This window comes from Mya arenaria, chromosome 6, assembly GCF_026914265.1.
Source record: "Mya arenaria isolate MELC-2E11 chromosome 6, ASM2691426v1".
NCBI lineage: Eukaryota > Metazoa > Mollusca > Bivalvia > Myida > Myidae > Mya > Mya arenaria.
The window spans coordinates 10,904,533-10,921,023 of NC_069127.1; the positions used below are offsets into that span (position 1 = coordinate 10,904,533).

Genomic DNA, 16,491 nt, shown 5'->3' on the forward strand with positions numbered 1-16,491 from the left:
AATAAAAAAGATTGGTATAACCTGATCAATTTAATTGAGAATACATGTTTCTGCATTCATAACGAAACAGCTTACAGCTGCAATCTCACAGATTTACCGGTTTTACAATTTTTTTTATTTTTTGTCTTGAAATAAGTAAATGTTTGCGTAAATATTTGCAAACCAGTAATAAAAGACTGCCGACAAAAGATCAGATCGTAGATTTTCATATTTCCGTTCTAAAATTAGTGTTTTATGGCTTAAAGCGTTACTAACGGTTTAGGAAAAATGCATCAAGGATCTTTTTTTTTAACTTAAATATAACAGTCTTTTATGGCTAGTTTATATGCATTTTCGCATAAACTGGCTCGTTCCATGACAAAAAATAACAGTTGTCAAAACGTTAAATCGTGCAGCTTTAAATCCAATATAACAGAACATTTTTTACTTAAAGGTCTGGAAACCAGTGGTATAAGACTGCTCACAAAAGATCGTATCGGAGTGATTCATATTTACGTTCAATAATTGATGTTTTATGCCAACAAACCCATTTTTCTTAAAGCGGCAGTAACGCTTTTAGCCGTAAAACTTCAATTTTCAACGTAAATGTTTAAAACTTTGATCTGAAATTATGTCACAATTATTATATCACTTGTTTTCAAATATTTACACCAAAATCGGTTCATTCCAAGACAAACAATAAAGAAGTTGCCAAAATGGTCGATCTGTGAGATTGCAGCTTTAAAACATGGTTAAATGAGGCATTAGAAGAATGGCAATCTTGTATATTTTCTATATATTGTTGACTTATCTTACGTTTTGGCATTTCACGATAAAAATAGAACACTTAGGGGAAAACGGTAGGAACAAGTGAGTTTGTTCCAGCGTCTTTATTGCACCAATTAAGCACTAACAAAATTATAGTGTACCACGTGTTTCGATGAACACTTATATTCCGTATATAAAGCACGTTTGGAAATTAGAATAGATTAAAATTCTTAATATAAGACAGCTGACTATTTTAATAAAGTTATCTAACTGTTTGTACATAGTGCGACGATATAAACAGATCTTATTCAAAATCTTAAAATGAATATTTTTTATTTAAACTAAATCTAATTTACAACGATAGTGAAACAAATTAGTACAACATTATATTAAGCACTATCGTTGGCATGGTGTTACGCGAAAGTGTACTCTTGTGTTGTGGGGGAACCGGAGTTCCAAAGTGAAACCCACTTGGTGACCACAAACCAAACTCATATGCTAGACGTCCAGGCAGGGAATTTCCGGGTCGCATAGGTGAAAAGCGAGTGCGCTAACCACTGCGCTAACCGGACAAATGAATTATTTAGCTAATCAGGTTGTTTCCCTTTGTAACAGATATTTCTTTTTCCGAAAAGTTCATTCACCGATTCTAATGATCGTGTAGCATCGTCATTTTGAATGAACTTTTCGTTAAAGGTACTGTCGGAAATAAATTATACTGAACTATTGAGACGAATGAAACCATGACACAAGCAATATTTACTAAATGGATTACGGTATACACATTTCTTTTTCCATGTAAAACAAATTCAACGTGATATTTTATGCAAATACCAATAGGCAACACCGACTCGAAGAATCACAAATTAATCATGCTAGCTAGTTAATACCATTTTTTTCATGAAACAATTAAATATTCACTCTTACTCCCAAATAGGATTTCACATACTTAATATAATTGTTTTAATATACCAAAGAGGATGAATTCATGTCGAAAACAATGGTTTTTATGAAGGATACCGAGTTTAATTTGAAAGAAATGTGCAGAAAACACGGTATTTCTATATTATGAGACATTAGAAGATCGCAATAAATCTTTAAACACTTTTTGCGTTTTTAGCTATTAAATACACGGTTACTATCTTGTTATCAGTAATTAATATTTTCCATAAATGCATTATTTAGTAAATAGTTTAAGGGTCATTACTCAAAATTTATGTTTGTTATACATTTATTGATTTTGAATAAGGGTGCCACTTTAAACTCACATTTGTTGTATGAAATAACCGTATAGGTATTGAGGCTACACGTATCAAGTTTCCCATTCACACACAAAACCCATTGGTATAGCGTAAATGGGTAAAATGTTAAACATGCGACTGGGCTATATTTTCATGTACACAAAAATCAAGTAAACCCGTCAATTATAGAATGGACTTAACAGGACGTAACGTGACTATTACTGTAGTATAACATCGTGCAAAAATATGTGTTTAAATGTGAAACGTATATTAAAAAGAGGGAAAATTAAGTTATCGACATTGGGATTATCGATATGTTTATTTTGTTCATTAATCGTATATTTGAAAATGCCATACTTCGTCTCGGGTTATTTCGCGGTTGTTCGGTCAAACTGGACACGGATTCTATGTGAGGACAGCCCAGATGGAAACGCCAGTGACCACGTGACTGATCAGAAGACCTGCTGCAGTGAGAGGAAGGATTTCAGTAAATATCCCTCTACTAGCATACTCTTAACATATTGATTTCAAGTTAACTATCATGCTTTTGTGTATATATACAGACAATGTTCATCTTCAAACCATCACCCAGGTTAGTCTCTGTGGGAAAACGGACGGGGGTATAGCTCAAAAAGTGATACATCGATAAGCGTTTGATTTTGACACATTGTAAGTTTAAAAAGGAGTTAAAAACTAGAAACTTGAGATTGAAAATTTAAAATTCAAATAAATAAGAAAATGAATTTTTCAAAGTCAAAAATTTGACGTTTTGTTTGACGTCAAAGACAAATATTAAGGCACGCACTATAAACTATCAAAACATAGACGCACACAATTACTAGCACATAATTACCAACAAGGGACAATAACATGACTATATGTAAATAATACATTTAAAATAATACAACTGCGTTTAAAATGTTCTGGTGTAGTTGTCTTAACCGTTAGTAAAAAGCTCAAAATTGATCTGCCACTGTTTGTGAAATTTGACGTCAACAGAAGTCAAGGAAACGCCGTATCATTCCCGGTGGTGATTATAAATCATGACCTCTGGGATTCTTGGATGCAATTCCCGGAGATGATTATACATAATGATTATGATTTCCGGAAATCTAAGTAATTCCCAGTGATGACTATACATTATGATCTCCGGGAATCTTAGTAATTCCCAGAGTTGACTATATATTATGATCTCCGGGAATCTTAGAAATTCCCAGAGTTGACTATATATTATGATCTCCGGGAATCTTAGAAATTCCCAGAGTTGACTATATATTATGATCTCCGGGAATCTTAGAAATTCCCAGAGTTGACTCTACATTATGATCTCCTGGAATCTTAGAAATTTCCAGAGTTGACTATACATTATGATCTCCGGGAATCTTAGTAATTCCCAGTGATGAATATACATTTTTATCTCCGGTAATCTTAGAAATTTTCAGAGTTGACTATACATTATGATCTCCGGGAATCTTAGAAATTCCCAGAGTTGACTATACATTATGATCTCCGGGAATCTAAGTAATTCCCAGTGATGACTATACATTTTGATCTCCGTCAATCTTAGAAATTCCCAGAGTTGACTATACATTATGATCTCCGGGAATCTTAGTAATTCCCAGTGATGACTATACATTTTGATCTCCGGCAATCTTAGAAATTCCCAGAGTTGACTTTACATTATGATCTCCGGGAATCTTAGTAATTCCCAGTGATGACTATACATTATGATCTCCGGGAATCTTAGTATTAAATTCCCAGTGATGACTTAACATTATGATCTCCGGGAATCTTAGTAATTCCCAGAGTTGACTATACATTATGATCTCCGGGAATCTTAGTATTTCCCAGTGATGACTATACATTTTGATCTCCGGGAATCTTAGAAATTCCCAGAGTTGAGTCTACATTATGATCTCCGGGAATCTTAGAAATTCCCAGAGTTGACTCTACATTATGATCTCCGGGAATCTTAGTATTAAATTCCCAGTGATGACTAAACATTATGATCTCCGGGAATCTTAGTAATTCCCAGTGATGACTATACATTATGATCTCCGGGAATCTTAGTATTGAATTCCCAGTGATGACTTAACATTATGATCTCCGGGAATCTTAGTAATTCCCAGAGTTGACTATACATTATGCTCTCCGGGAATCTTAGTATTTCCCAGTGATGACTATACATTTTGATCTCCGGGAATCTTAGAAATTCCCAGAGTTGAGTCTACATTATGATCTCCGGGAATCTTAGAAATTCCCAGAGTTGACTCTACATTATGATCTCCGGGAATCTTAGTATTAAATTTCCAGTGATGACTAAACATTATGATCTCCGGGAATCTTAGTAATTCCCAGAGTTGACTATACATTATGATCTCCGGGAATCTTAGTAATTCCCAGAGTTGACTTTACATTATGATATCCGGGAATCTTAGTAATTCCCAGTGATGACTATACATTATAATCTCCGGGAATCTTAGTAATTTCCAGAGTTGACTATACATTATGATCTCCGGGAATCTTAGTAATTCAGAGAGTTGACTATACATTATGATCTCCGGGAATCTTAGTAATTCCAAGTGATGACTATACATTATGATCTCCGAAAATCTTAGTAATTCCCAGTGATGACTATACATTATGATCTCCGGGAATCTTAGTATCTCCCAAAGATGACTATACATTATGATTTCCGGGAATCTTAGTTATTCTTGGAGACGATTTTAAATTATGATCTCCGGAGAAAGGAAGGACCATAAGTAGTTCCTGAACAGGGGTTGTTCAAACATAAATCATTAATATCTGTCAGTGCATGGCGCGGAATATGCTGGCTATCAAATGAATTTAGCTGCTATACTAAGTTTCTCGAGTAAGAGAGACGATAAAGTGGAAAAATACATGTGCTAAATGAACCTGTGTTCAAGGCTGAAGCAGGAACATATTTGATTACATGATAATATTCTTAAAATATGGTTTGTCAATCATACAAACAATTGAAAAGAAAAACAAAACTTCAGCTTGATTCTTTACAAACAATCGAACCCCGTTGGATCGAACTCGCTTGGCTCTAAGTTCTCATTGGTTCGAACTTGATGTTAAGGACCGATTTCTGTTTTCTGAATGTAAGCATTCCCGCTTGGCTCGAACTGACCGAGGCTCGATGTATTTTCGCCGGTACATGTGAGTTTGAGCCAACTAGGTTCGACTGTATTTTAACTTCAATAGAAATTCATTGAAAACTGAAATGAAAGAAATGTTGATAGCCTATGACCATTCCATTTCAAATGAGAGAACATTTCAGTATTTAGTTGACATTTACATTTTTAGTTTCGTAATCGAAATTCAGTGAAGCGTATTGCAGTTTGGCGTTAGGCGTTAGACACATAGCGGTTTGGAACATCTTGAACTATGCTAGCCTGTTACAGACAATGAATATTCAATAAACATGGAAAACGAAAGGTAAATTACGATATAACACTTTATTACAACGAATTAAACAATTCATGAATGGAATGTATTGTAAGAGATTGTAAATCAAACATTCAAATGTAAACAAATTGCCAATTTCATTTTTGAAATCAATACCGCTCCATAATAGCCAGCAGTCATATTGTGTTTTCTTTCGATGAAGATTAAAAGAAAAACCCAAGATGAGATCTTATAGTATTGATTGTAAGGCGTGTGGTGTCTGAGCAAAAATAACAGCGTCATTGGCAAATAGAAGCAGATATGATTTTACATCATTGATTGGGCTTATACCTGAAATAGTATGATTAATATTTGAAAATATGTCATTCATGAAAAATAAAATCATCAGACTGGAACTTGTTTCCCCTGTTTCACGCCGATGTTTGATGTAAGGTAGGGATATAGTTAGTTAGTTCCAGTGTCATGGCGGAGTAGGGAAAAGTTTAGAGTGGACATTTGCTTGAATATTATGGCTACTGATTACTCAAACACTGAGTAAAAATGTTGTTTTAATACGTTAATGTTCGGACTAGCAAGTGGGAAGTGAAGCTGAATATTGACTTTGAAGAAACACATGTAGTATGCTTGTTAATGAATGAATTGCGAAATTGATGTCATTATCGAGGTATGAAAGCAGTTGGGGTTGTTAAAAAATCCAAACTTAAACAATCTTGCACTTCCGTGGGGTTGTCGAATCCAATGATAAATACTTATACAAGTCTAATGGTAATCACCAAAGGTGTCGGCTCTGGCATTTTACTCGACGAAATTGGTCTTTGCCATAGGTTTGGCACACCGCAACATCAAACTGCCTTGTCATTCAGTGATATCGTTAGTGGTGCCAACGCGACTGGAAGCATGACGCCACTGAAAACACGCGCTAAACCTCGGGACATTATAATCGAGCTCGTGAGTTATAGAGCTCGAAACAAACTTTAAAATAAAAAACGCAGCTCAAAACACAGGCTATAAAAGTGTATTTATCAACCAAGACCTAACGAAATCGAGGAGCCAACTCTGCTCTCAGACACGCAAGCTGGCACAGATGAAGCTAAATGAAAGTACATAGACTTCCGACGGTACTATCATAATCAAAAGCCGCAGCAACCGTTCCCACCGCATCGAAACCAAGCATTGCCTTAATACCTTTAAAACTGCGGAGGGAATCGGTGGCTAACTTTTGTTGACCAGTGTAGTGCACTTACTTTAAACTAGTTCACTGGTCAAAAGATACACCTGTTAATCCAACTATGATACATTTAAACATGTCGCGTATACTTTTGGGTTTAACCATTAAACATTAATATGCTACAATACCTGTCACTACCTTACGAATTTATGTTGACTTGCTTTCAAAAAAGTCGTTGAAGCGGTCTATTTCAAGGCATCGGTGTCACATAAACATGTTTTATTGTTTCATTTTCATAAAAGTTCAACAATATGTTTTAGACTCTGTTTAATAACTCCTTCATATTAAATACTGTATTGAAGTGACACTCGTATTTAAAATCAATGCATACACATGTATAACAAACATAAATATTGAGTGATAAGCCTTTAACTACTCACTAAATAATGCATTTATGGAAAATATTAATTACTGATACAAGATTGCAACCGTGTATTAAATAGCTGAAAACGCACGAATATTATATGATTGGTGAGTGCTAAATTACTGCTGTGATTAACTATCAAGTAATAAGGTAGAAATACCGTGTTTTCTGCAAATTTCTTTTAAATTAAACACGGCATCTTTCATAGCCATTGTTTTTTATATTTACTCATCCTTTTCGGTTAATTAAAACAATTGTATTAATTGAGATACATCTTATTTGGAAGTAAAAGTGCTTCTTTAAGATGAACACGTCTCAAAATCATGTTGTTTTGTGAAAATGTCTTTAGAAATGCACAGTATGCCAAGAATTGCGTGGATAAATTACATTGAAATGAAATGCACGGTATTTCAAACTTTATTCCTCTCGTGTACGCTATGTTTAGCATGATGTACATTTGGTATTTAGTATTGACTTGATACAATAGACGGTTAATTGAAGGTGTCGGCGTTACACCCTGGTGTTGTACTGTTTCATTCTCTTAAAATGTGTACACTGTGCTAAGTATTATGTCAATTTGATTTTTAATATGTCATTGATTTTATAACTCGTTGATATAAATACAGTATCTATTTCACGGATGTAAATGCAGAATACTTTAGGTAGAGGCGTCACAAATTCATATTGCTTTGTTTTATTCCCTATAAAGATGTAGTGACCACGTAAAGATAAATTATTCCTCATTATGTTTACCGTTTACACATTGCTCACGCTAAGCTTTCTTATAACCCTGATTTCTCACATGGTTCTCACATGCTTTTTTCATTAAAATCTAAATAAGACACTCAAGTTTTGTCCACGTAATATTTGCTCGCCAACATAACATAGAATACGCTATCGGTCTTTTAATTATTTCTCTTCTAAAACTCTCAACTTTTGCGGTTTAACATAACCCTGCTTCCCTCTCATCCCCGGGCGATGGTTCTTTGCGTTGTTTTTCTGTATTTAGGCGTCACCTTATCATGCTGACAATACTACTGATACTTTTGTTTCTCTCGAGTCTAACATGAAGCCTCATGGACAGTATCCACTCAACATGAAATGATTGTACAATGTTAGATTCAGGCTATCACTGACGTTGTTGTTTACATTACCAAACGTTATATGTGTATTTCCTCTAAGATTTCGATATTCTTGCGTTTTCTGAGACGTGGCCTCACAAAGATCTCCAATCATCAGAGATTCTCCTTGATTCTTAAAAGGAACCAGAAAGGAAGGACAGAGATGATAATCATGGCGGAGTTTATATTAAGAACAAGATTTTCCCTCAAAGACGGCTCGACCTTTAGATCCTTGGTGTTGAGTGTATATTGGTCGGACTAGCCAAAGCTAACAAACATGTACTATTTGGTGTATTCTATAGACCACCATATACGACAACGACCCAGCACGCCTCAATTCCCGACTCCATTTATCTGGCAGTTGATTCCGGTATCCAGGACATACTTATTACAGGCGAGTTTAACCTCAATGCAAGTTATCCGACGTCTGCTGCAAGAATTCGAACCATATGTGAGCAGTTTTTCATTTGATAAATAATTGATTCTCCTACTAATTTTACTGAATCACCTTTATTTGGCTTTATTGTAAAGGAGTTGCGGATCAATTTCTTGACCAAAATGTAAGATTCCATTATCCCATCTATGGAGGTCTCAGTTTTTAAAAGCCAAAGCATTCCTCATTCCTTTTCGCCATAATTGGCTTTTCGACGAAGGTGACTTCAACCATCTTAGCCGTATGGCTGCCAACTATAATTAACATAATGCGGCCTGTCAGTCAAACTAGCCGGTTTATACCTGACTGACCAATCAGCGTCCAGATTAGACGGGGCTTATCAGATGCCCATTGCTATCCGCCATGACCTCCAACAATCAACAGTGGCGTAATTACGCTGTTTTTTTTATTTATTTAACAAAACATATGTTTCTTTTATCTAAGAGATAGTAAACACAATAAAGGAAATCAGAAATACTGATATTTTACCTTAATGCTGCTCAAATATGCTTTCATTTGTTTGAGAACAAAGTCACATTTCAGTAGACTATTTCAACCTTCAAAATATCTTTATGTAACCGTACATAATATTCGTATATTTTTCATTAGTCTTAAAACAAGAAATATCATTATGAGTATCAGTGTATAATATTGACAACATTTTGCGATTTATTCTTATTCTGAATTTTGTCTCTTTCTTGTGCGTAAAGTTTTAAATCCGAAGCATATATAAGTTTTGTTTGGACACACTGTAAGTGAAAAAGACAATTAAGTTAATTTGAGTTACATTTTTTTGTATTAAATGTATCAAAGATCTAATATCATATAGCTAAAGGTCACAAAAGTATATGCATATGGATGAAACAAAATCATAAAATCGTCAATGACGCAAATCAATGTATGAACCTGTGCATTAATAACGACTTAGATCATTTCTAACTCTTATGTTGCTTGTTAGAACAGTTTTGAATTTCATTTAATACGGACATATTTTCTTTGAGAGAAACATAACGTTATTTTTTCAATATTTGTAATTTATTAAACTTGTACAACATGGAGAAAGGAAGATAATACAGCAAAATCCATTTGATCTAGACACACGTCGTTTATTGTTGTCTTTATTAAAGGAAATTAATACATGTTTTGTTTCCCTAAACTTGAGTTTTACATTTGAGACTGCCTTTCTATTGTTACATACGATGTTATGTTTAGAAATAAATTAATATAAAGTTTAGACATTAAATTATTTCCACCTGAATCAAACATTGCATTCAATAATTAACTAAGTTAATGTTATACTTGCTTTTATTGCTATTTAATACCATGTTGTTGTTTTTTATCTCATTGTCAAGTATAACTTCTTTATTATTATAGTCTGCCGTATTTGCCGTAGGGACAGAAGGCGTAGCCTTATTGCTATCGGCGTGGTGTCAATTGGGAATCTCTCTGCGATAATGGTGTTGACATTTTCTCTTCTATCATCATATCAGTAATAACAGATATCTTGAAAAGTATACCGAACAAACATGTTCTCATTAGAGATCACGAACCTCCCTGGTTTGAAAACAACATTCGAACGTATAGTCACCGACGTAAACGAGCTTATCGCAAAGCACGATTCAATTTTTCTTCTGCTCAGGCGATACCCCGGTAAAGATCCGGCACTGATGTCATAGTCGATACAAATTCGAATGCGGATCTCCTTAACATTTTTTTCGAGATCAGACATTAATCGACGATTTTTCCGCACCCGTTTTGACTGACTCGCAGTCTGAAAGGTTTACCAAAAGGCAAAGCAAGTGGTCCGGATGGTATGAATAAAGGATTCTTCGTGAACTCTCAAAAGAAATGTCCACCCCTGTGTCCTATTTAGTTAACCAGTCTTTATCAAAAGGTGTCTTTCCGTCCTCTTGGAAGGAACCCCATGCTTCACCTATTTTTAAATTCGGCGACCCCTCCCTTGTTAACAACTATCGTCCCATTTCTCTCATAAGTACTATAAGAAAAGTGTTTGAAAGAGTGATATTGCAACATACTAACAACTATCTTCATGGCAATAATATTTTGACCGCGCTCCATTCAGGGCTTACACGAGGCGATTCGACCTTTAACTTAATTATCTACTCACGATCGTGGCAAGGAAATAAGGGCAGTATTCTGTGACATAAGTAAGGCCTTCGATAGAGTATGGCATGCTGGGTTGATTCATAAACTTAAATCGGTTGGTGTATTTTGTATTCAAATATCCTAGTTCGATTCATATCTATCGGGTCGTAAGCAAAGAGTTGTTCTTCCGAGTGTGCAATCTGAATGGAATAACATAAGTGCAGCTGCACCTCAGGGTTCTATTCTAGGTCCCTTGCTATTTCCTATTCATATGAAAATATTGTTCCTGGTATCAACGCTTATTTCGGCTCTTTGCCGACGATACTAACTTGTTCATTAGTGATGAGGATTCAGGAAAGGCGCCACCTATTCTCAGTGGTGATTTAGATAAGATACCTTCTTGGGCATCCTATTGGCCTGTAAAATTTAACCCTGGGAAACATAGACATTAACAGTATTGAGAAAGACACAATTAGTACAACATCAAACTTTCTATATGCAGGATAAACCGATTCTCCAAGTTGACAATCGTATAAATTTGAGAATATTTCTTTCAAAAGATCTTCGATGGGGTACTCAAATCAACTATATTAAAACATAATGTTTGAAGATAAAAATGAGCCGAAACACACGGCCGAAAATCATGCTGTCTGTGCCAAGCTGAGATTTTAACTTGATAAGGTCTTTAACGAGCTCTTTGCAATTGTCATTTTTTCCAGGGGCACATAATTTTATATTCCTTAGAACAGAAGGTTGTCTCTCATCGACCACGCTTTCGTATCGAGGAGTTCATCTTTGGCTTTTTTTCTGCTTTTTTATCAGAATGCATCGCAGTTTCGGCACTTTTACAGAACATATCTTTTTGGTTTACTTGTTTCTGAATAAAGTTGACCTCTGTTTTTCGAGCGTCATTTTCGTCAATGACGAAACTGCATGATTTTTCAATGTCGATGGCCTTCGCCTCTACTGAACTCATTGTGTCGTCAAAAGTGGACAATGTGATGCTACCTAGGGCCTGTCCTATTTGGTCGATTTTTGGTATCACTGCTTTTATTGATGTTATGTTCGACATTATTCCTAGGGCCCATCAGATGGGGTGTTGCTGTGTGGTGATGACGCCGCGAAGGTCCAGAGAGGGTTAAATCAATGTTAGAACGGTTGTCCATAATTCAAAACAGGTGAATGATTGGCATTCATAATACAACTGGCTACATACAATTGTGAAATTTTGGCGAAATCCGAATCAATATTGATGTACATGTTACCCGAAACGGCGTGGTCACTGGTTTAAAGATGGCTTCTCGATAGTGGATTACAGGCTTTTTCTTTTTCAATCTTTGCCTCTAGGCTTTTTAATGGGATTTTTATCTTAATCTGACATGAAATCCGAGGTTTAATTACAATATAGTATCAAAATGTATTTAATAATCCAATCTATTTTTAGATAAACCACTGACATTCCCAGAGAAAAAAAAACCATTGGTATGTTATAGTCTGTATTACAGCGCTTCATTTTTTCAAAATTTGCTGATGATCTCTTGCAGTTAGTTCTAGAGAGTGCTTCCTTATAATTTTAGTGTTTTTCATTACATTCTCTATTGGACCGTACCTTCTTCTCCGAATGTGAATGGTCAATAAAATTACCACGTTTCTTCTTTAATCTTCTAGGAATTAGTCCACACGCGACGTTGAATACTAGTAAATAACGACACTGAGTTTGCAATGCTATGTTCCGTATGTCCCATCGTGTTGAGGAGTGATTCGGATAAGTCATTGATATAAATCTGAATGACCTTTAAAAACTATTGTTTATAATCTCTATTCCATCTATAAAACTCTTCACATTCTCGTGTTTCACCCTGCTCAGCATCTCCAACAGTGAGTTAAAACGTGATGAGGTGTGGTTGGAATGTTCGTTTTATAGATGTACTAAAACAATTTAAGTATTGAAGGTTGTTGTACCATGTAAGAACGTTGTCTACCTGACTTTCCCCATTATGCGTATAACATCTAAAACAACCCTTATCGTTGTTTTTACCATACCTGTCAGAAATAATACAAAGGTTACTTGATTTGCAAATATATTTGTTCCCGTCTTAATTCGGACATAAAGTCAGTCAGCAATCTCGCCATGTTTTTGATACCGTCTGCTAAATGTAACAGAGAGCAGCTGTTCTGTTTCAATTAGGCGGTATCTGCCTGTAACTTCCCCGGCTTGGGCTTCGGCTTCGTAATCACTCCGGACGTCCGTTTATATCTGTGAAAATACAAAATCATTTACCTGCCCTTCAGTCTTCGGCAACAAATTGTGTAGCCCCAGCCATGTCGGGCAGCAATGGTCTCAAACTTTGTCAACCAGACTTTCCAGTTTTCTTTCCCCTTAAATGGTGGTAATTAACGTTAGGCTGGTTTTGACGCCCGTCTCTCACCGCGTGTCACCTCTCTGTCTTTCAAACGCTATTTGCCGGTCGGGCTCTGAACGCCATAGTTGTGGTCAATATGGCGGGCTCTCATATGCTCTGGATTAACAACCTCACCCCACCGGTTGTAATGAGTGTTATTTGCATCAGCTCCCCATATGTATTAATGCGCGGCTACTTCCTGTTCCGGTCCCACCATTGGTTGATACCACTCGGTGATGTATTGAACTTCCGCTAGCACATGCGTACGCTGGGCCTCTTTAAATACCCTCAGCTCGGTGACCACGACTTTCAAAACACCATCCATGTCCGACATCATTGCTGACATTTGCCTCTGGGCTGGTTCGCTAATGTCAGGATGTGTATCTCGCCCATTAGAATTTGCGTTTCCGTATGGGCTGCAGTGGCCACCTCTCGTTCGCCGGATCGCTCTCGAGCTCCCGTTCTTTTCCGGTTTCTAGTTCTGTGAAAAATGTTCATACAGTAATAATATGTATTTAAATCATAATATGTATTAAGGGTCACTAAACACTGCGTATTTCGCTGGTGCGCACGTTCTATTGTTCTAGTATAACAATCTAAACGAAATAACACACAGAAGTCACCCTACTTGCTCAATAAAGTTATCTATCCTTTTTATCAGTACACGATCTGTAATTCTATAGCCTATCAATTTGATCTAAAATGAACGTTTGTAAAAATACGAATAAATGTTAAATTGTATAAAGTTTTATGCTTACTGAGTATTTGTTATATCAAGCAGGACTTAAGTAATGTTACTATCGTTATTATTTCAGTTAAAACTCTCAGCTTTATAACTTTATCGAACATAACGTGGTTCTGCTCTAAACAAATGCTTGACTCCGACTGACTGCCAACAAATATTGTGGCGCTTTTATATTCGCACAGCAACCGTAGATTGGTGAAACGCTACTGCCATGAAAAATAATGCCAATGCCACCAAAACTTCATGGTGTTTTTCTTTCATTTTGTTACACAATGTTTTTACTCGTGGAAGGATTAAACTCCTTTCAACCCGGCTTAACAATGGGCGGGGGTTGCTGAATTTACGATTATCTGAAATAAACAATTATTTAATGATAATTCACAATTTGAAAATAAAGACTTAACAAAAACAGATTCTCAAATTGAATAATCATACTTCATTCAATGTAGTTCACGTCGGCAAAAATATACATATTGGCAAATGCTAAACTGGATTTTGAATGTAAGCTTTATCCGGTTTGTATTATTGTACTGGAAACATGGAAATACAATAAATAATATATTTAACACACAAAATATATCTTAATATATGAGTCAAAGATAACATACAATACAAAACAGGAACTTACTGAACAATGTAATCTGTTTTGATTTCTGAAAACTTAAAAAAAAAACACTCTACAAAGTAAATGGTTCGACTTTTAGGCGATTGTTTTGCACTCTAAATGCTGAAAGCAAATTTAGTATTTTCGTCCAAAATATTCAATATCTGTAATATTGGTATCGTTAATGTTGAATATACTTCATGAAAACGGATCTAAAATGAGGTTTTCAAATAAGCTGAGTCGCGCCTACATTTGGAGAATATTTGAAAGATAATCTTACAGATATCTTACAGAATCAAAAGTTCCATTTTCATTAGACCAGACATTAGCATATTACTAGCTGTTGTACGTGAATAATTGAACAAAGTCATGTTGCTCCTTCCAGACAGTCACATATTCTATAACGCTGGCTTCCAAAAAGATTTAGGATGTTAGTCAAATATGAAAAATATTTGACATTTCTTCAGAATCGTGTAAAAAGATGTGTATTAAACCGCATTAATACAACGGCAGCCACAGGGACAAGCCAAAATTTCAGGCATTAGCAGGGTGAATAAATTATGTTAGCAGAGAAAATGCCAAAATAATAATATAGATTATCGGATGTATCAAATATTTTTCTCATTCTACGCTGTGCTGATAACAACAAAACAGTCATTTTTTTTTATATAAAACGGAATGATAATGTTTTGAAATCGCTAATTGACTAAACATTACTAATAACCGTCGCCACGGCTTTGACAACAAGGAGCATGATATGAAATTGATTTTTGTGTTCACGATAATATATCATTTAGCTATCTAGTGTCAAAGAGTACGCATTGAATTCAACACTACAATAATTAATGTATATATATTCATGAATATGTAATGTATGAAAAATAAGAATTAAACCGGACACATAAGCCACCTTACTCTTTGACTGTTTCAGAAGGCAGATTAGAACCTTCGTTATCCCAAGATAACTTGGATTTCCCGTTCATTTCAAATGGAACGTGGAAGCCTGCATCATGCAACCCCATCCAGCACGTTGCCGTCATCATCCCGTTCAGAAACAGAGAGGAACATTTACATATATTACTCCAAAGTATAGTACCCATCTTGGTGAAGCAGAAGGTACACTTCCACATCTTCGTTGCGGAGCAGGTAAGAACTACGTGAGGCTAGACACCTATTATTATGTTTGGCCTTGGTTTGTTTAGTTCAAAATGCCATGTATGAACAATAGAAACCTCATTACCAGACCCCAATATAACGAAAATGCTCAAGTCAAATTTCAATCTCAGTTTCAACTCTTTTTATCAAATTACAGCATTAAATGATTCAAATTTGTATTTGTGTTACCTACAAAAAAGCGTGGTATACAAAACGAAAAGTATTTTTAGATACTCATTCAATTAAAGTGAGTTTTGTTTAATTTGTTTTTGTAATACAACTATCAAAGTGTGCTATTTTTGCAAATACTTGTTAAAAATAACTGTAGGTTTAGACATAAATTTCATAACAATCTCTATGTCAAAAACGTTCGCCTATCTTGGTTAAAATATTTATATGAAAAGCTACAGAAACAATCTCAGTAGCCAAAAGATGAAATCTAAAACCCGTTTTATGCTCACGTTTAATAAAGCTCACGGACACCACATTTCACGGTTATTTTCTGAAGTCGACTTGATGGCTATCACTTTATTGTGTACAAACGAATTTATTCATTTTCAGTACGGGAATCAAACATTTAACAAGGGTCGTGTGATGAACGCAGCTTTCCTAGAGGTGTCTAAAATGTCGGATTGCGATTGCTACATCTTTCACGATGTGGACATGATTCCTGAAGATGACCGTATAATCTACCTATGTGATGATAGCCCAAAACATATGTCCCCTGCTGTCGACGTTTTCAAATATAAGTAAGTATTATGGAGGAACAATCAGACTCAAACAATACAATGGAAGCTATTGCGAGAAGCCAAGTAACAACATTGTTAACTCATATCTTGATTAGAGGCAAATTGCATAGGCTAACAGACACAAAACGAGAGACAGAGAAGTCATATACAACTACATCAAAATG

General features: G+C 35.4%; 1 protein-coding gene across 1 annotated transcript; it reads left to right on the forward strand.

Moving 5' to 3' along the window:
* Positions 1-2,336: 2,336 nt before the first annotated feature.
* On the forward strand, positions 2,337-16,331 carry LOC128237553 (beta-1,4-galactosyltransferase 5-like). Its single transcript, XM_052953144.1, has 3 exons — positions 2,337-2,475; positions 15,355-15,569; positions 16,140-16,331. The coding sequence occupies exons 1-3, from the start codon at positions 2,337-2,339 to the stop codon at positions 16,329-16,331; spliced, it is 546 nt and encodes a 181-aa protein (XP_052809104.1).
* Positions 16,332-16,491: the final 160 nt, after the last annotated feature.